General features: G+C 35.6%; 1 protein-coding gene across 1 annotated transcript in view; it reads left to right on the top strand.

Moving 5' to 3' along the window:
• The first annotated feature begins 7579 nt into the window (after positions 1-7579).
• The window catches only part of LOC106784047 (semaphorin-2A), a 322341-nt gene continuing 307670 nt past the window's right edge, over positions 7580-22250 (top strand). The window contains exon 1 of the mRNA XM_014743144.1: positions 7580-8074. Within this exon, the coding sequence (XP_014598630.1) occupies positions 7952-8074 (123 nt within the window). The 5' untranslated portion in view covers positions 7580-7951. The remainder of the gene's footprint in view (positions 8075-22250) is intronic.

Genomic DNA, 22250 nt, shown 5'->3' with positions numbered 1-22250 from the left:
TGAAGATGCCATTTGAATTGTGAAAATACTTGGAAGGAATCCAATATTAACCGTTGGAATGTTCGTGAAAATAATGGAAGGGTAAATGGTTAGTCGGCTGCGGATGGTGAATATTGCCGCGTGTAGCTATCATCGAGTAGGATGGGAGTGGTCCGGGGGTGGTGTCGGGGTGGGTGCTGGACTACGAATGAAATTTTATCGCCACCGGAAAAACAAGCGTCGAAATCGAGCGTCGACGCGTGTCCTCGACGATGGACTCATTTTCTCTCCGTCTGTTACACCCCCCCCCCTTTCCCCCTCCCACCACTCCCTATGCCGCTCATACGAATACCGGTGAATCCACATGCGAACGATGTTACTCAAATATTTCTCTCTCTCTCTCTCTCTCTCTCTCTCTCTCTCTCTCTCTACGTTTCTCTTTCTCTTTTTATCTCTCTTTTTTGTCTGCGGTCATTCCCGAAAAGAGGATCGTTAACCGGGGAGGGGGTGGGGATGGTGGGGGTAAAACTACCAACAACATAAACCGCGATATTAAATGAAACGTATTTGCCGGTGATAACGTATGAAAAATCTACGAAAGATATCAAAAACACAAAAGGGATAGTTAATAAATCTTACGATAGATAATAAAATAATTCACATTTGTTATACCGATGTATCGTATACTTTAATAATAATAATAATAATACTATATTTGTAAATGGCTCAGAAAAAATGGTTCACGTTGTTCATATTCGATGGTTTGATGATATAAAAAGAAGAAGAAAAAATAAAGAGGAAGGAAAGGAGCAGAAAGGACATTACAAAGAAAAAAGAAAAGTCGGTTTTCCATGGCGTTTAAGAAGTCTCACCGTGGAAAAATATACGTTATAAAGATAGAAATAAGAAGGTAGAAGCGACGTAATACGGCAGCCCTTCAACTACAGACGCGCGGTTAACTCAAGAAAAAGAAAAGAAGGATGGGTGGTTGAGTAAGAAGTTGGTTCGTTTCATGGTGAAAGAAAACCGTGAGCTCGTTCGGAGCTTTCTCGAAGCTGGCTACGAAGTCGAAGGTAGTAGTTATTGCAATAGGAAGGTAAGTACGTAGCAACGTCCGCGTTGCTCGGTAATTCCTTTCTTCGCCGAAAAGAAAACGAGTAAAAACGACGATTAAGGCTTTTAGCTCAAAATAACGGCTCCATGTGCGCTGCCGTTCCTTCCGCAATGCGTGTAAGGAGAAAACAAGAAGTTAGGACTGTGTATACGTATGTGTATGTATATGTGTGAGTGTGAGAGAGAAAGAAGAAACTCGTTCGGACTGTTGTAGTCGTAATAGTAGTAGTAGTAGTAGTTGTTGTTGTTGTTGTTGTTGTTGTTGTCGTTGTTGTCGTCGTCGAGAAAGAGAGGTAGGAAGAAGAAAACGGGGGGATGGTTTCGTGGGCGATTCGACCGGCAGTTTCTACCCTGCTGGGCAGCTTTTCCCGAGGCTCTGTGGTTTCTCGGTGCTATAAATACTGACACTGCGGCGGCAACGAGGAAAATGAAGGGTACGAGCGAGAGAAAGCTTGGCGAAACGATGAGAGAGAGTCGGTTGTTGGTTACAAGAGAGAGAGAGAGAGAGAGACAGTGAGATAGAGAAAATAAAAAGAGAGTAGGAAGGAAGATGTCGGACCATACAGTCTATGTATACGTTTTGTGTATGTGTATGTGGTACGTATACGAGAGAAAAAAGAGAGAGAGAGAGAGAGGAAGGAAAGACCGAGCGAACGGTTTTTCCTCGACCCTGATCTTTTTGCTGGAAAAATGGAGTTTCATGGGCTGCGAAGCTACAACCACGCTTTCTCGGTCCGATCTCGTCGACTAATTACGTTTGCTCGACCCCTTGCAACCCGCTCTTTCTACCTCTTACTCTTTCTCTCTCTCTCAGTAGCTGCAATAGGACGAATCACTAATGGAAAAGACGGTTTAGACGAAATGCGAACGTAAGCGACTATGAAAAGATGGAATACTTCTGCTCGTGAAAATAATTATGCAGTACGGATGAGAAATGGGCCGGATATACGGTCTCGGAAGATTTACCTCTGCCGGTGTACTTTCTTCATTTCTCTCTCTATCTCTCTCTCTCTCTATCCCTCTCTTTGTTCTTTTCCTTTCTCTTCTTGTTATTTGCCTAATCAGCATTTTGAATAAGATCGGAAGAAGAAGAGAAGATACCAACGTAGGTACGTGCACCAGAATCCATTTATTTTGCTGTGGCAAAAGTGTAAGGAATGGTAGAAACCGAATGATATATGTAAATCTACTTAATCCCATTGCAAAAGATTTTTATCAAACTCGCTTGTGGTGTCTTTCTCCATTTAAAATCTTATCCGGTATATTAACGAGGATTTTAAAATGATCCGAGAGAAAAATATTGTCCGGTTTTCGCACAACCTTCTAAAAGATCTTCATTTCTTAAACAATTTTTTTGGATGATCCTGTAAGAAAATGGTTCTAGCTTACGTAATGACTGAGACAATCGTGTTTACTTTGCAGATAGACTGTAGACGATCGTAATGGAGTGAGCATGGTGGAGCAGTATACGAGGAGAAAATCTGCGTAATTGAATGGTTTTTAATTAAAACTTGAGCTTCTTTGTTTCGTACTCGGTGTACCTTCGTTCGCTTGTCTCGTTCATTCGTTCGTTCGTTCGTTCATTCATTCAGGATATCGTGTTGGAATCGCGATATCGGATAAAGGCTCATGGAAGACAATCCTATTTCCGATGGTCGAACGTACACGACTATGTACACGTATGCACGTGTACGTACATATGTATATGAATAGACAGGGAACAACTCCCTCATGCCACAATCGTTTCTATCGAATCACAGAGGTGACGAGAATAATTCGCTTTTGCGTAGACTATATATATACATGTCGTGTACTTTTCTACGTCCGCAAACATAACGAAACGATTGGCCTGTTCGATGTTATCGGAAGTTTGTTCGCGCATTTTTACTAATCCTTTTTTCTCGGTCATTTAATTTTTTTCCCTTGTACTCTTACTACTCGCTTCGAAAATGTTTAACTTCGCAAAACGATATCTTGAAATTGTCATCGTTTCGTTAAAGGTTGTAAAAGACGAAGGTGGGAAAAAAAAAATAAATATAAAATGAATAAACGAAATGCGTAGGAACGATGGTAACACGATTTACTTTTAACAAATGCATTCATACGTACCTATCGTTCTATTCTAATCTTTTGACAGAATATCGAAGGTAGTACGGAGGAAGAAGAAAGCATCCACCGTTTCTCTATCTATGCTCTGTTACACTTGCGTTTTTCAAAGGTACGGAAATATAACGCGATAGCGTTAGTATTCCTCTGATGGTAGAGAACATATCTCACAGAGAAAGGATTCTTCCTACTTCGGTATAAGGATTTCTTTTGTTCGGTACAAAACCATCGACTACCGTTCACGCAAAGACTCCTAGCAACGTACTTATAAATATACAACAAGCAATATATTCAATGCAGCTAGAGACGTTGCATACACACATACACATACAAGCATGCGCACTTACTCGATCGTTCGTTTCTTCGCGTAAATTTGCTTTGTGAACACAACCGGAATATCTCGCGTTGGTTCGAATTTCCAAAGTGATATTCATGCATCTCTTTCCACAAAAATCGTGTCTCTGCGTTATATCGCTAAAAACGTCAATCGTTCCATTTACTATTGTCCCAAAAAATAACACGTTAAATCGGCAATAACTATCGATGATGACCAAATGCGAAAATCCTAACGAATTCTTCTTAAAAATCTGTTAAATATCTTTTTTCTCTGTATTTTCGAATATTCGCGAATTTTCGAAAGTGTAAATATGATTCGTAACTTAGACGATAAGTTCTCGTAATGATAAGTTGATAATTTTCTTCCTTGAAAAAAAAAAGAAACAATTTGTAATTATCGAATTGTTTCGGAATAATCGTGAAAAAGAAATACGTGTGTGATAAGATCTCGATGGACGAATACGAAATTTGTGAATATGGTGGAAAATCGCATATAATCGGATTCCTGGATACAAATCGATTCGTCACAGAACTAAAGTCGACCCTTCAAAAATACCTCGAGTATTGCGGACACGTCACGACCTATCGATCGTATTCAGCCAACGCCTTGTGCGTCTATAATAGCCGTTCGACCGCGACTAACGCTCGGGCCTGTCGACTATTATGCATCCGGTGTTTCGCCGGTTGTATCGCGATTATCGTACTCTCATATACGCGGGGACAAAACAACCACCAGAGTCGGACAACACAACCAACAAGCAGTCGGAGAAATTCGACGAACGTTTGGATGCTGCGTGGATGCTATGGATGAGGTGGGAGGGAGAGAGGTGATGGGGAATGGGGGTAGGTGGGCGGATGGTTGGTTAGCCGTTTGAGAGGATTTTCGGCTATTGTTGCACTATTCTCTAGCTACGTGTCGGTCTTGACAACTTGATCGTTGTTACAAATTAAACGTAGTGAAGTAGTGTTACGTATATCAACGTTAGCTATTATCACGATCTTGAACGATGTATTATATATATATAATAAATATTATTAAGATGATTCGTTGTGATTATAATTGAGTTTTGATAATAAGATAATGGTATTGTATAAGTTAGATTTGTTTGTTTGTTTTATATTTTAGATAAATGCATTAACCACGAATTGGCGATGTCATTCACATTAATAAAATATTGCATCTAGTTATATATTCATAAAAATGTTATGTTATATTGATTATTGATAAGGACAAATGTATAGAAAAATTGTTTGTTGTCCTTCATCTTCAAATGTTTATTTCGAATTGATATTTTTTTAGTATATATAGCGGTCTCCTTTCTCTCTCTCTCTGTTTCTTTCATTCAAACATATATCTTTAATTAGGTTAATGAAATATTTAACTAATGATAATAGAGATAATCGATAAAATTAGCACGAATTTTCACGCGTTCATTAAAGAGTATCCCGTCATTTAGCAAAGTATTCCGCTCGTAACGATATTCAAATTCTTTAAATCGTAAGCGATCCATTCTGCTTTACATTCTACAAATTCCATCTGTCCCAACAAGTACAAAAGAGTAAAAGAAAACTAATAAAAAAGGGTAAGGGAAAGAAAGGTAGATAGAAAAAGAGAGAGAGAGAGAAAGAAAGAGAACAAACGAAGCTTAGTAGGAAAACCTGTCGTACTTATATCATGATCAAATATTCGCTTTCTCTATCTATGGCGATAGCGATATCAACGTTGATGTTCAATATCCAATACCTACAACATCGATCTTCATAAAGAGTGTTAAATATTAAACGAAATATTCGCTTTATGTTCCGCCTAGACCAGCGGTCCGCTCTTAAAGCGCTCGTAGATGTCCCATGAGCTTTTACATAGTGCTACGTGAATATATATATAGATGATTACATATACAAGTACATATGCGTTTACATAAACGTATATAACATATATGTATATCAAACGCGCAGTCATTGTATGCATGTAATGTACTTTTATAGGAATATAAAATCCACTCTCAGCAAATTTCAAATTCTACGTGATTAACGCGATATATCAATTAAGTGTCACCGCTGCATTGATTCCTCGTTTCTATTTCCCCTATTTCAAGCGATATTATTTTTAGTTACTTTCATTCTCTTTCGACAAAAATTATATAGAGCTGAAAGAAAAATGAACTGCGGGAAGGGAGAGCGGGTGGTAGGAAAAAACGAGAAAGGAGAAGAAAAAAAAATGAATGGAGAAGAAAATAATTGTGAAATAGAGAGAGAGAGAGAGAGTGAGTTTTTATTTAACACGTTAAATTAATTTATCGCTTTTTTCTCTCTTCTCTCTCTCTCTCTCTCTTTCTCTCTCTCTCTCCCATTTACCATCTCTTTCCAACTCGCTCTGTGTAAAAATGTTAAACATTTCTTCGTAAGCAATAAGTATTAAAGAAAATAAGTTACCTATCCGATCAAACGAAAGTTGAAGAAAAGCTACGAAAAAGATACGAAAGTAATAGAAAAAGAAGAAGAAGAGTGGGAGAGGGAGGTGAGCGAGAAAGAGAGAGAGAGAGAGAGAAGAAAAAAAGGAAAGTGGAGAGAGAAAGAAAATAAGAGAGAGTAAACGAGTGCGAGAAGGATAAAACTTGATGGGTGGGTGGGTGGTTGGTTGGTTTGGTTGGTGGTGGTAGTAGCTGGCAACCCGTAAGAATAGGGAGAGAGAAAATAGATAGTAGGGAGAGACACGCATGCGCGAGGCATGGGTGTATCTTCGTTCTCCCCTCTCTATGTATACCCTCACTCCTTTCGGCGGGCGCGCTTCTACCGCCGTCTCGCGCCTCACCCTCCCCCCTCTAACGTCGCTCGATTCAGTCACCCGACCGATTCGCGAGCGTAGGGATTCCGCGCCTTTTCTCTCCGCGGTTGTGTGTGCCCTTACCGCTAAATAACGTCCCCGGTTTTTTTTTTTTTCCGTTAAAACGGGGAATAAGTCCAGCCGGTAAGTTCTATTTTCTTTTGAGCCCCCCTGTCCCCTCAATTTTTTTATTTCAACTACCACGTTTCATTTCGTATCGTACGTGTTTTTGTGTTCCTTCGAATGAAGAAAAAGAGAGAAAGAGAAATAAAGAGAAGCTTATCGATCTCTCTCTCTGAAGGAAGAAAGGTGTTCGCCGTATATGTGTTCCAGGTTCGTTTATTAACGAAAATGTTCAGAGAAATAAGTTGACACTCTTTGTACGACGTTACGTTTCGATAACACTAGTGATATGCGTGTATCCATGTGAGAGAGAAATAGAGAGAGAGAGAGAGAGGAAGAAAGGGAAAAAGATGGAAATAGAAGTTTTTCCTCGTTTATCCTCACATATATAAACGTATTTCACGTTGAATTAACATGGCCCACTTTCTAAACGATCACATGTCCTACGTTGGCTGCAGGAGAGCAGCAGCAGCAGCAGCAGCAGTAGCAACTTACGAAGGTGTAGTCATTTAAAATAATCGTACCGATTGGAATGACTGTTTTTTCTCTGTACGTATATATGTCGGGGGAATATATTTAACTCGATCGTGCAGTTCGTTGTGTTGTTTCTTTGTTATCGTTGATCGATTTAAATGTCGAAGAAAGTTCAACACACCTTTTCTCGTGTTTATTAAAATGATGAAAGGAAAAAAAAACATGACGAGGAGGAACGTGGTAACACGTCCGCGCGGGTAAATAAATCGTAAGATATATATATATGCATCTGCATATACTGTGCATCTAACCAACGTATCCGCGTAATACTATCTCTCTCCCACTCACTAATTCTCCATTATAATCTCTCTTTGTCATACCTACTCTCTCTCATTCTCTCGCGCAGCAAGCAAGCTTCGTGGGATCGATGGCGGTCGAGCGAGAACTCGCCGACGTTTTCTACCTTACGAATCGTGACCGAGTTATGAAGAGAAGAGAATAAAAGGACCAGAATATTTTGGAAAATAACAATAAAAAGAGAGAGATAGAGAGAAAGATATTACCTCTGTTCTTTTTTATAACAACGGAGAGAGAGAGAGGGAGGAAGATATTACAGAGAAAGGGTGAGAGAGAGAGAGAGAGAGAGAGAGAGAGAGAGAGTAAGCACGGTGAGAAAGGTGGAAATAATGCCTTCGTTGTAACAATCACGCGCTTTGTTCTCTCGTGGCGCGAAATTAACCAAAAAAATATTGCCGCGTCGTAAAGATAGACAATAAGACATTTGTTTTCAGTGCGTGTTTTATTATTTGATCTTTGTAATAAATAAATAAATCGATAAAGGAAAAGGAAGAAAAAACTTTGAATGTTTCTCGAGTTACGTTTTTGAACGTCTACTCGATGGTTTCGCGCGCGATTTTTGCTGTAACGTGTAACGTGTGATATAACATATATCATATATATATATGTAGAGATATTCATATATACGTATATACATATATGCATACATGTATCGTGTTAATATCAGTGTTCTTTTGGAATACGAGGAGATCAACGAAGATATTATTGACTAGGAAGGAAAACACTACCGCTGTGAGTACTACCAACGTGGACTATTTCGAGGTCTGTAAATTAAAAAAAACTTGTTGTATTTTATATATTTTTTTTTATATTTATTTCAAGGTTCGCATTTGCTCGTTTGCTCGTTCAACGATAATTAAAATTTAATTAAAATCAACGACAGAGAGAGAGAGAGAAGAGAGAGAGAGAGAAGTGCGCATACGAACGATGAAAACGTTCATATTTGTTTTATTCATGCTCGCTTGTTTCGCGGTGGCCCACATTTTACACAGGAAGGTGCCAGCCAAAAGTTATTTTCTATCTTTCTTTTTCTTTCTCTCTCTCTCTATCTCTCTCTCTCTGTTTTTCTTTTTCTACCTACTATAGAAACACTATTCGCGCCTACATCCGTGTTGTCGCATTGCGCCTTACGACCGTGTAGTTAAGCGAATTTGCCATACGAAATTCGTTTACATTCTCGTTCCGTCTTTTTACGAGCACTTCCTAAGAAAAGAAGTTTTCTTTAATGATTCTTAAAGTAGGTAAAACTAAGAAAAAACTTTGACAAGTCCCGTTTCAACTTTTTTTTTGTGATGTTTTCTCTTTTCAAGAAACCTATGGTTGCATAGCCAAGATAATCATTTATTTTATCGTTTATATTTCTAAATATACGTTATTTTGAATGTGTCAGAATATTACATATTTTATTTCGATCGCAGACACTAATAGATTTTATTTAATCTTCTACATAGTACCAGTCGTATGATTATTCACGATCATAAAATAATAAATAAAATATAATAGAATATATAATTAAATTCGTGTTATTGGATGTACACACACCACACACACACACACACAGGCAAAAGGTATAATTGAAGTTAGATAAATAAAAATAGCACTGCTAGCAAGGCTATCCTTTTTATCAGCGAAACGAAAAGGGGATGCATGGGGCGGTCTCGGAGAAGGGTGGAATATGAGATTTCAGTGTATTTACCGTGCTTATTGCTCGACGTATGTACTTATGTATCAAATAGCATCGCCCTCGTCGACATATCAAACCTTTTCATAACACACACACACAGCACAGGAGGCATGCACGAAGCGAGACGAAGGTGAACAGGAAGAAGAATACACCCCCGACGAGCGTTGACTACCTTTCAACCGCTCGTGTATCTCTTTTCTGTGTCCTTTTCATCGTGAACGCGAATTTCCAACTACTGCCTTTTACTTCTATCTCTCTTTCTCTCTCTCTCTCTCTCTCTCTCTCTCTCTTTTTATTTGACTCTTTTATATCTATCAACGTATATCTCTGTCTCTTTTTCGATCTTTCACTCACTCCACCTGATGCCCCTCACCACCTATCTACTTTAACAATCACGTATAAATATAGTAGAGACTTCCTATTGTCCATTTTCACTTATTTCAATGCGTTACCTTCAACAATTATTTAATGACAAAGTCATTGTCTGTAAACATTTGCATTACTTTAGAAAATCTATGAATAAGGGAATCAGTTACGAGACGATCGAAAAAAGTTTGTCTTGTGGTCTATTAAAATTTATGATATTTTGTTCATAATTACGTAAACATGCATACATATATCTATACATACCTATATATATACATATATATATATATATATATATATATATATATATAAGAAATAAGATAGACTTTTGAAAAAAAAAAAGAATAAGAAAAAAAAAGAAAAGAAAGAATACATACAGTTGTATATATATATATGTATATATACAAGTAAACTATCGAAGAAGAAGGATTCGCGAGTTTTCAAGAGTAACGAGCCATTAAATTGCACTTAAAGTGTTTGCTTGACCATTCTTGCTTTTACGATAGAGCTGCCTCCGCCTCTTTCTACGCTAAATCGCATAGATGGGAGAGGATTTTTAAAGGGACAAGGGAGAAAATTTATTATACCGTTTGCATTTACCACGATTTTTCTTGCAGCCCGCATCGTGCCGGCTTGCTACTGCTGCTGCTTCTACCCCTGCTGCTACTGCTACTGCTGCTGCTGCTGCTGTTGTTGGCCGACTACGTAATGGATTTTCGATATCTCTCACGTTACTAGTAGAAACGAGAATGCAAATATGATTTACTCGCTTGGCTGATAGCGTGGGAAAACGATTTAACGCGATAAATAATACAAATTTTCTCTCTCTATCTATCTATCTTTCACATCTTTACATAATTATAAACCAAATGTTACTGATGATCACTCTCCATGCTTTTTTTTTTTCGTTTTACAAAAGACGTTTATTAGTTTACTTTAACGTTAAATATGTTTTAATCGTGATAATGCAATTAGAATCACTTTTTAAATTAGCTGCAAGAAAATGGGATATGGTGGTTATGAAGATAACAAAAACGAAACGTTTTTTTTTCCGACGATATTACACCACACACACACACACACACACGCGCATACACGCGTTTCACGAGCAACCCCTTATTTCCTCGTGTCGAATATCCTATTAAACGAACGAAGTAAAGAAGGCGAGAAGAATTAACTCTTAATACTCGCCCTTTTTTCTTTCCCCGTTAGGTTCGTACGATCGAAACCTTTGAAATCCTTCGATTTTTACCGAACTGACACGTTAACACGGCTTCCAAAATCACCGCTTGTAATTATGATACTTGTACGTAATTTTCGTGAGCAGCTTAACCAGTGAGAGGGTATATAACCTCTTCATCAATTTCCTTCCACCTTGCTCCTAGGTTTTTTTCTTCTTCTTCTTCTTTGTTTTATTTTTCTTTCTTTTTCTTCTTTAAAAAAGAAGTATAGAACGAAGAAAGTGCGAGTAGGAGGAAAGAAACGAGCTTCTCTCGAATTTCGTTTAAAAAACCTTGACACACCCTTCCTTGTACCTAGTATCACTTTTCTCGGTACAACTTATCGATTTTACGACAATTTGTTACACCATCTTCTATCTCGTTCTATCTCATTCCCCCGTCCCCCTCCCCCACTCCCTTACCTCTCTTATTTGAACATCTTAAGTGATAGGCTTAAGATATTTTCCGTGTTGTATACACAAGGAAAATATATATATCATTATTATCTTAAAGTTAAGTCATCTTTATTTTTTTTTCATAGTTAACATCATTTTCATTCCTATAACCAATTTTCTTGAGTGCCGTATAGAATTAATTCGAGCCAATTTAGATAATTATTTATTGATTTTTCTTTGTTACGATTGGAATTAATATAATCGAATTTCTCTTTTTTCATCTGATTTATCCTTCATTGCGATAGGAGCAAAAAGGTAAAATAACGACATAACGGATTCTTTCAAAAATCTCAAAGTACTCAATTTATTCGCGAATCCACGGTGTCGTGACTGTTAACAATGCTCTTTGTCGGATATTTTTTTCTTCTTCTTTCAAACTCCGTTATCAGTCTATCTTGTACCTTTTTATCAACTGGAAAGAGAGATAGAGAAAGATAGAGAAAAAGGGGAATATTCGATGAGTTTCGAGTAGAATGTTTGACGTCGCGTTCGCCCGATTACAAATGTGAAATCGATCTCTCTTTCTCTCATTGTCGAGGAATTGTCGAGGCCGACTGGTGCTAGCAAGCAAACCGACTCCACGTTGCTAAATCGATTCCACGTTCAGATAGTAGGTAGGTTCGAACGAGATCGGGCCATTCTCGTTTAAACGAAAGAATGAAGTCTCGTTAGTCACGCTGGTAATCAAGCTTTCGCCTCGATTTTCCTCGAAATTGCTTTAGGTGCCTTTCTTTAACTTACTCGCGAAGGAATAGGAGAGAACAAAAAAACTAGGCACAGAGGAAGTTCATTTTTAAGGGTACAATGTTAAGAGGTTATTTTTTGTTTCTAAGTTCTTTAAAATCGGACGAACTTTGTTTAACGTTGTTTTAGTTTTCAATTAAATTCTTTCGAATAAAAGTGTTATTTTATAAATACGTATTGTTATTATGATATTAATTAATTGTTCTTTTTTATCAAGAAATGTTATAGCAATTTTTAAAGAACATTATATATATATATATACGTAATTAGAGCAAGGAAAACATTAAGTACAAATTCGTATATATTCGTTTCCATGCGATTACTTTCTTCTATCGCACGATTTCATTTCTAGTCAGGCAAGTCTTTAGAACCCTCACGAGTCTAATATAATTTTGAGCGCACGTTCGTTAAATCTTGCTAATGCTCGTTCCTATGTCATGGTGGTGTATCCCGTGCCCACGTAGTAGAAAGCTGGATATCAGGCAATCTCTTCTAAATACAGTTGTAGGGTGTTTTGATTCGAAGGCAACGTGGCCATTCTGGCCCGGCGGGCTGTTTAACCAACGAGCAACTTCAAAGTGTGCATGCTCGAAACGTTTACTCGCCTGAGAGAAATAGGAAATCCAAGGGAAAAAGGGATCGCTACGTTTTATCGTGTGCATATTATGTAGGTAGGTAGGTAGGTGGGTAGGTGGTATACTGTGTAAAGTGTGTGTAACTGTGTGGGCGCTCGATCAAACTTGATTGACGTTTCAAATATTTTTTTTCCTTTAGCCTATGCAATCACAGGTAATATAATTAAAAATGTTTTATAGCAAGGTTATTTTATTTTTCGTTATATTATTAAATAAAATATATAAATCATTTTGATACGAGAGTAAACGATATTTCACTTTTACCTGTGAAATAAATTGCGAGGTAAAAAATCGATATATATATATAAATGAAAAAAAAATAAAAAAGAAAAGAAAATAACAAATAAATCAAGTTAATTGGAACGATCTATAGGTCAATCAGATATATAGTAAAAAAAGAATAAAAAAAGCAAAAAGAAAAAAACGAGAAAAAATCGTAAAGAATCACATGATAGGATCGACCCTGATGTTTACCATGTAGAACTAAAGTGACAAGCGATTTGGACGATGTTCTAAAAAGATCCAACTGCTCGTCGTTATCAGAATTAACGACTCACTGATATTCTGGAGAATTACAGTCACTAGAGATAGAGCTTTCTTACTTTCTTCGTTTTCACCGTAGTAGAATAGGATGCAGTCTTTTCTCCGAATGAGGTTCCTTCGTACCGGAAAAAGACTTATCTTTTGCTTCGTGAAAGAATGGTATTATCCAACCAGTGTTATCCTTCCCTTTGGTCATGACCATTTGCTTTCGATCCTTTTCTCTCGTTGCACGAATCTGAATATTATCAAAGGATATAGATTACAAGTCTTGCTTTAAAGATACATTATTAAACGCAATCATTTTTTTATCTTTTGACTTCCTTCTTTTGATCTTTTTCTTAACGAGACGACGAGGATAACGCGGAATTCATTTTCTTTTTATCTCTTCGGACTTTATAAAAAATGATAATTATATATATTATTATAACTATTATTATATATATATATATATATATATATATATCTGTAGTATTTTTTATATTTTTATGTGATTTATTTTTATATTTTTATTTTATCGAGATTCAAGATAAAAATAGTGGTTTTACTTTTGCACAAGTTAATTAGTGGTTTAGTTCAATTGAGAGATTTCAATGGATATATTGTTAAAAATAATTTTCATCGGTGTTGCATTTGATTCGTATCGGGATATACACACAGCAGCGAAACAAACGATTTCTCTATTTCTCTCTCTTATTTTCGTTAGAGAGATAGCGACTCGTAGAGTAAAAGTATTGGAAAATAATGAAGAGGCTCACCCTCTCGCAGCCGTTGTATTTTCCCCCCTCGCGATTCGAGTCCAATGCTGATGATGGTGGTGGTGGTCTGTCGATGACAACGGGGTAATTACTTTTCAAGTAGCAGACGTGCAAATGAACGACGGTTTAATCTGCCAATAGTACTTCAGTATTGCAGACTGTTTTTATTCTCAATCGTTTTTAAACTTTATCTGAGAAAAACAATATAGTACGATTCCGAAAACGAAAATGTGTATTTTCAATACGTACGTTCGTTACGAGACTTGTTACTTTTTTCTTTTTTTTTTATTCAATTTTTTTATAGCATCGGAAACAAAAATACGTTTATCTGTTAGCGCGTTTAAATTTCATTGGAAATTTGTAAATCAGGTACTTTAACTTATTACTATTTATCTTTTCCATTTGTTTCTTGCAATTAGGGACAATCGTTTTTTCTTTTTTTTTTTATATCTATTATCTTACAAAAATTTCATTTAGTAATATTATTATGAAAACTTGTTACTTAGAAAGTTAATAATTAATACTTTGTAAATATTTATCCTGGGGAATAGAGAAAATGAGTAACAAGAAATGATTCACTTTCGATATACGAAAAGAAGTTTTCCAAAAGTATGCCTTCTTCGTAACACAGGAGAAAAAGTTGTTATAACGATCGACGGTTCCCTTTATACCTCGGAATCGAGGTTAAGAAACAGCTTATAACTTTGGACGAAAAACTTTCGTCGCGTATTCATCCTGCCAAGAGGAAGTTGAGAAGCAAGCCTTTGATCTGTTCCCGCGAGTGCTACTTCAAAATGTGCTTCAACAAATTTTGTAGTAAGGCAAACATGCTACCTACCTAACCGTCGAGCATATTCAAAAACCATCCTAAGAATGTTCTTTTTGCTTTACAACTTTATAACCGTCACCTAGTTTTTCACAATTAATCGCAGCCCCGCAGGACGAGATTACCGTAATTAAAATGATTTAAGATCTTTCTTGAATCTCTTTATGACAAATTAGATTTTTTATAAGACAAAACTTGTCACATACATATTTTATATCCCTTAAGAACGTCGAAAAACTAGTACAAAACTCATTGGAAACGTTTCCTGTAATTTTCCTTTCTATTTTTTTCTTTTTTTCTTTTTTTAGAAGTACTTAAACACGTTCATCAAAGATCCCTCAAGCTGTTAAAAAAAAAAACTCCCGATTTATTTACCCAATCGAGAATTCATTGAAGTAAACATAAAAGAGAGTACACATAGTGTTTTAATATCTGGTAAATCTCACATGTTGGTAACCCTCCCTACCCTTTACCTCGTACTTTGAGTAGCACGTTCTTTTACCAAAAGATTCTAGGACTTTAATAAAAAAATCTTTCTTCGGCGTATGTAGCTTATTATTAAAAGAGGGGTCAACCAAAAAAATAACAGTTTAAAATGGTCTGGTAGGTGAACGAATATTTGACCCTCTCCTCTCTTTCTTCGTTTCACTCTATTTCTCTTTTTCGATAAATCACAAGTTATTGAACGAACGGGTCAGTTTTGACGGCCACCCGTTGGGCAACAACGTTGTACTAGTCCTGGTTGTTCCTGCACATCGTGATACGTTATGTCACAGCTGGTAGCACGTTGCGATGACATCGTCCCTTCGGGCACCGAATAAGGCACATCGTCATCCCCTCTACCACCTTCTCTAATCCTCCTTTTCCTACTCCTATTCCACTTTATCTATCTCCCTCTTACCACCCTTCGTGCACGTGCACATGCCCTTGTGTCCTTCCTTCCTGGCCTCAGTTTAGAAGCCGGCCAGCCTAGATGTAATAGTGCTATTAACTGCTTCTGTATCTTGGCAACCTGACCCCTCTCTCTCTCTCTCTCTCTCTCACACACACTCTCTTATATCACGGAGCCGTTTATTGCGTGCTATGATTGATACTGTAAAATATGGCGTTTACCTTCGCGAGAAGGGAGAGAATCTAGAATGAAAGAGAATGATAGAAGGTTTAGATTTCCTTCGGGTTTTCTTCAATCTATCGTTTGAGGTAAACATTTTCACCGTTCCCCGTTAAAGTGAACATTGGGGAACGAAATAAATTGTTCATTTTTAATTTAAACTATCGACATGCTTACATATGGCGAGTGATTTTTTTTGTTAAATCGTACATTGGTTACGTTTACCAGATTTTTGCTTGAAAATTATCGATTGGTTAGAGAAAAAATACATTTACAAAAAATCAATAAATACATTAATATATCATAATTATATTATATTATATTTAATGTGTTTAATTAAGAAACGAAATCTTTAAAGTAAAGTATTTAAACGAAATCTAACAGTAAACTGATTCGTTGTCATCTGTGGAAGTCATTTAAACTTCTTTTATTGATTTTTGTTTATATATGACTTTTCGAAAGCTACATATGTATACGTAATGATAAAAAGTATTCGAAATAAATAGAATTTATTACTTTCGAAAGTTATATAAACAACATTCAATAAAAGAACTTTCAATAGAGGACAACGAATTAGTTTGCCGTTGGATTTCGAAGAGGAAGGTACGTCGAACTTATACTCGGTGCTTCTGGATAACAATATACATTTCCTTCGATTAATTATCAATCAATTCAGGTAAATTGAACACAGTACTGTACTCTATTAATATTTTGAATTGTTTAAACTAATATATATTTGTTTTAATGTTTATGGATCAGCGATGATTTTTAGTCGAATATTTTTATTTCATTAAATTACAGATCGAAATTGTTTATTCGAAGTATATGTAATTTTTCTACAAGTGTTCTTTGTGTATTATTCTTACTTTCATAGGTGTTAAATAATTTTTATGCTAAAAAACATTGAAGTAATAGTAAAAACACATAAAAGGACAATCGACTGTTAAACACGCAAAAAAATAACGATTATTCTTCCTGTTTTTACAATTATCCCAACACGTACGATTTTAAAGTATTTTCGTATTTGTTTAATTGACATGTCATATATAAAGCTTCCAAATTAAACTCATTAAATATGCAATTAAGTTATACTAATGTATTTATTTCTAAATGTTCTTCATTTCAGATACTGTATTTAATAGTATTCAAAGCAAAAAATCTAATCAACTTAACAGTGAATGATTTTAAGGGATACTTGCTTTATGACTATGCTTTACTTTTTTCACGAATCATTCTTTATACAAATTGTAGCATAGTTGTATAGGTTTTTCTTTTTTTCAATTAGTATTAAAATTTGACCACGTTATTTTTGATATTTCACGGATAGATCATTTCGCCGGGATAGAATTTAATTGCTTCCGAACGAATGAAAATTCAATCTTCAGATTTCAACGATCTCGTTATAAATTTGCAATCAAATACGGGTTACAAATGTAGGACGAAGATCGAAGGACGTAGGACGTAGGACGTAGAACTAGCAAGCTAAAGCTTCAAGCGTTGTTATATCGGGAAGAACGATGTTTCTTTTGACTGGTACGAAATTGAATTGTGATTACGATTAATATCCAACGTCGTCGGTTCACCCGAGGTACTCATATGTCACGTTACAAGAGAAAAGATCAAAGCTTCATTTCGCTTGTTCGCTCGTTCATTCGTTTGTTCGAGAAACAATTACATTGGGAACGCAAAGGACAAACTAAAGCGTGCAATTCGTGCCCTTTATATGCACTTTATCATTTCATTTCTTTCTCTATTTCTCGATTTTAATTCCTTTTATCTTTCTTTATCGCTCGATTTTTCAGTTTATAAAAAGAGAACGCTACAAATTCAATGATCCTTTATCTTCGAAATGTTTTTCATTTCTTCGATTAATTTTCCAACGAAAATCTAATGATCACCATACACACACACACGATGTTCGTTATAAATATATAATTATATAATAACGATAAAAATGCAAACGTAATTAATATGTAATATTTGATGAGACTTTCGAATTTCTCTTTCTTTCTTTTTTCTTCTTCTTTATTTTTTTCAACGAAAAGCTCTCAAAAGTCGAGTATTTTAACTATGATTATTATCAAAAAAGCACTTTTATTTTTTTTTTTATAACACTTCGCACGTTTACTTGTACGATAAAAACATATAAACCGTATCACATATGAGCAAGTGAGTTTCACGTTTGTTTAACGTATTATCTATTCAAACAAAAACGTTTTAACGGCTGGCAGCTTGCTCGCGAGTTTTGCCTTCTTTTCTTTTTATTATTTCTTTTTTTTTCTATACCCTTTTTACTTTTTTGTTTTTTGTTCTTTCTTTTTTTTTCGAATAGCCGCGTGTTATTTTTTTCTCTTTCCCATTCATAAATCATATGCCAGTCGGTGGCGCTTACCTTGAACCTACTTTCGTCACGGTTATGTCCTCGAGAGAAAAAAAATGACGACGAGGACGACAACAACAATGACGACTACTGCATACGACAATGTCGACGACAAAGGTCGTTAAAAATCACAGCAAGGGTGCCGCGTGCCAAGGGTTGTAAGGACCAAAGGGGTAAACTCTTGTCGCGTACGGAAAACCTCGTCGTTTCCAGTCTACTCGTCTCTTTTTACCAACCACTTCTTTTTCTCTTTTTCCAACTCTCTCTCTCTCTCTCTCTCTCTTTCTCTCTTACTTTTTCAGACCCTTTTTTTCCTAACGCATAAATTCTATCGCATGTCTTAAAATCACGAATTTACCATCGATCAATCTTCGATACTCCTTTTAGTAACGCATTGAAACGGACTGACTAGCGATAAAAGAGAATAATGTTTTTCTTATTCGAGTGTATAAATCTTATTTATATACGTAAGTATATCTATATAATCGATGTATACAAATATGTATGTATTTCTATGCGAAATAAAAGACCTATTAGTAACATCGTTAAGGGTAACGTGTCAAATCGAGTGAAATAAAAAAGAAGATACGTCGTTAAATCGGCCGTAAGAAACTTTCCGATTTAGTTCTCTTTTTTTCCTTTTACACCTCATTATCGTTCAGCTTCGAATCACTTTGTCATGAATATTCATTATCATTTCTTCAACTCGTTGGGAATAATTATTATGAACTAGATCGAATTTTTATACGTTATGTTGGTATGGTATATGTAAGTATTTATATTTAAGGTGAACCCAAAAGTTCCTGCGATTTTTATTATTTTCAAAATGAAATTTTACGAAAACAATCCATTATACAGTTTATAACAATTAATAACACAATAAATGCATCGAACATTTGTTAATATTAACGATTTTCTAACTTTTTTCATCATTTATCTTGAATTCGTCTTTGATAACGTGAACACACAACCATTGAAATATTTGTTCTTTCCTTGATCTTCGTCTAACATAGCGGATGTAATTCCCCGTACAAATGGGGATAGGTTGGTTCCAAGCGAACTCTCGGATCACGTCTACGACCTGACTGTCCCCGACACCATGCAACCTTTTATTCGAAGGGTTACCGCGTGAAACTTTCGGGAAAAAGGGAGTGTAAGAGATGGAGAAGAAGAAGAAGAAGAAGAAGAGGAGAGTGAATGGAGAAAGGGTGAAAAGGCAAAGAATCCATAAGCCATCTCTTGGTCTCGACCCTTATTTTCTTCATTTTCTTTTTTTCTTCTTCTTCTTTTTTTTTTTTCTCTTTTACCACCTTTAGATCGATCCAAAACCTTCATGGGAGAGTCGACCAAGCTCAAATCTTCTTCCTCCTCCTCCTCCTCCTCCTTCTCTTTCTCTTCTTCTTCTTCTTCTTCTTCCTTTTCCTTCTTTTAGGCTTAGGAGCTTACCCATCCACGGCCAATCTGTTATCGTATCTGCCTTTTATCTTTCTCAAATCTCGAAATAGATATGGCCCAGGATCCTTTCATCTTCCGATGCATCATCATTTGATTATTTATATTCGTTCGTTCTTCCGTATTTTTCTTCTTTCCCTTTACAAATTTTCTTATGTTCCTTTTTTTTACGACGGTAATCTATGCAAAAGATGTAGAATCTCGGAAAAGATTCCTTTTTCTTTTTTTACATAATATAATACACTCTTCTTCTTATTATTATTATAAGCCGCTAACCGTGAAATATTTAGAGTTGATATTTCGTCGTGAACATTTTGTGCCCAATGCTTAACCATATTGTACAACTACGTGTTCTCTTTTCGGATTAGTATCTTTATGCTACCTTCTGTGAGGATTTTTTTCTAGCTTGAAAGGATATTTTTTAATCATTTTTAAGATAATTCGTAAATAATACGAGAATGGTTGGACGCGTCGAATTAAAAAATCTTATCCGATTTAACTGAAAAGTTAATTACTTTTATTGATTCGGCAAAACTTTTCTGCTAAGTAATCCGACCGAGAATGGGGGCTGGAAAAATCGAGAAAATGCGGGCTTTGTAAAAAAAAAAAAGAGAGAACCGAAAAGAGAAAGAAAGAAAGTCGGCGGGAATTAAGTGAGAACTTTCAAGTTAAGAGTGTCGAGTAGCAGGTGACAGGAAAAGTTGATTTTTTTTTTTTTTTTCATTCAGTTGATAATAATAAAAAGTAGCTCTCATTTTAAAAGCTTATTCAAGGATTCAAATTTCGTTCTAATCGAGGAAGAAAAATAATCAAAATAAGAGAATAGGAGAATCTTGTTAAATTTAAAAGATCTAATCAGGAAATAATACGATAAGATAATATATTTATAGAGAAACAACATTATTGTATATATGACACATCGTAATTTTAAAGATAAGATTTAAATAAACTTTCAATTATTTTTTGGTTATTTATTAATCGTTTTCGACAAGTTTAAAACGTACACAACGCGAAGTGAAATTTTCATAATCTCTTCAACGTCAAAGATAAGTGAGTTAGCTACTTAAGGGAAACTAGTAGCAGTGTGTGTGAATATATGATGACCTGTGCTAAAAGCATCCTGAAACGTTTGCGTTTATCCGACGTCGACATCGGCACTAATGCGAATTAGATATTGACGTATAATTCGTGTACGTCCGGTTCTCTTTTTCTTGCTTTTCCTGCTAGGATGGTTTTAACCGAGAAACGAACTGTGCGGTGAACAGAAAGTTGGATATAGGAAAGCGATGATGGCTCGATCCGTTTTATAAGTTGAGCCTGCAAAAAGAATAATTAATAAGAGAATCGTCCTCTCGTTTGATAGGCTTTATCCTCTCAACCCTCCACTACCCGTTAATCGTTTTCAAAGGACGCCTCGTTTATGAATAAAATTCCTTTGAGCTTATACAGTTTTCGATTTTGCTTTTCAACCAACGTTGACGTGTTACGAATTTTAACTAAATTAATAGACTCAAAGTCGAAAAGATCAAATATAAAATAGTAAATAGGTATACAATATAGATCCGAGTTAATTTTCTGATCTATCTTTGCGTGTTTGGAAATATTTGTGACAACGCGTTCGAATAAAATTAAAAAAATAGAAACAACACCAGACCAGGAAAACGTTTTTTTTTTCTATTAAATATACTAGCGACACGTGACGATTTATTTCGCAGTATTTAGGTAATTCATTTTTAAATTCGTTGACAATACGTAATTGTCCGAATTTTCAGTCTCCTTTCCGTCTCATTTTATAAGCAACTTTTTATCATCAACCTCCGTTTCCACGATTAAGAACAATTTTCTTTGGATTTCAAATGAAAGTATAATATATATACACTAGCATTCATAAATCCTTGTCGCGTAAAAAAAGAAATATTTCTTACTTTATCCGTCGTCGTCGTCGTCGTCGTCGTCGTTGTCGTTGTTGCAGAAAATTATTCTTTGACATTTAATTTGTGTGTGTCTTCTTTCTCTCTTAATTACTTTCTATATTTTAAATACCTATCCTAGTTAAAATGGTTGAATAAATAAAACAATATATATATATTCGCAAGACGAGAAAGAAAATCGACGAGTAATGACGTTAACGTTTAACTTTCGTTGATACGAGCTTTAATTATTGAATTAAAACTCATAGGTGAACGCGCGTGCTGCAGTATACGCGGGGTAAAATTTTCCTCAAGGAAAACGTTGAGAATGTCGCGTTACCGTTGGAACGTAAACAGGAAGTGGAAGATGAACGCGTGTAATGAGCTCTTCGTAACGGTTTAAGGCGTTATACGAGCCAAGAAAGTTCGTTATTTACTTGCGAGTAGTACTCCAACAGCTCGTTTACGTACGCAACGGTATTTCATTTCCTAGAGACGCTTCTGGATAGGCACTTGCTAGAGGTAAACACATTAAGGTGCTCTCGACTTGTCGGTACACTTCAGTTTTCCTCTCCTTTAGTCCTTTTAGTCTATCTTAATTCTCGAAAATCACGATTAATCCTTTGAACGTTCTCGATATTTCTCTCAATGTTCCTAATTACCCCTAGCATTGATTCAACTTAACGACTTGGTTAATTGATTCATTTTAAATTTCTGCTTGAATTATTTTCATTAATAAAATATGTAATTATATAAATGTTTCTTTTATACGATACATATTTAAAAATAGTTTGTGTTAATTATAATAAAATGTAAATAAATGAGAATATCTTTTTCATTAATTATATTTGTTACTT

Source organism: Polistes canadensis, unplaced genomic scaffold (genome assembly GCF_001313835.1).
Source record: "Polistes canadensis isolate GaletaPanama2010 unplaced genomic scaffold, ASM131383v1 scaffold_29, whole genome shotgun sequence".
Lineage (NCBI taxonomy): Eukaryota > Metazoa > Arthropoda > Insecta > Hymenoptera > Vespidae > Polistes > Polistes canadensis.
Note: the sequence above shows the minus strand (reverse complement) of the source record. Positions and strands in the feature narration are given on the sequence as shown.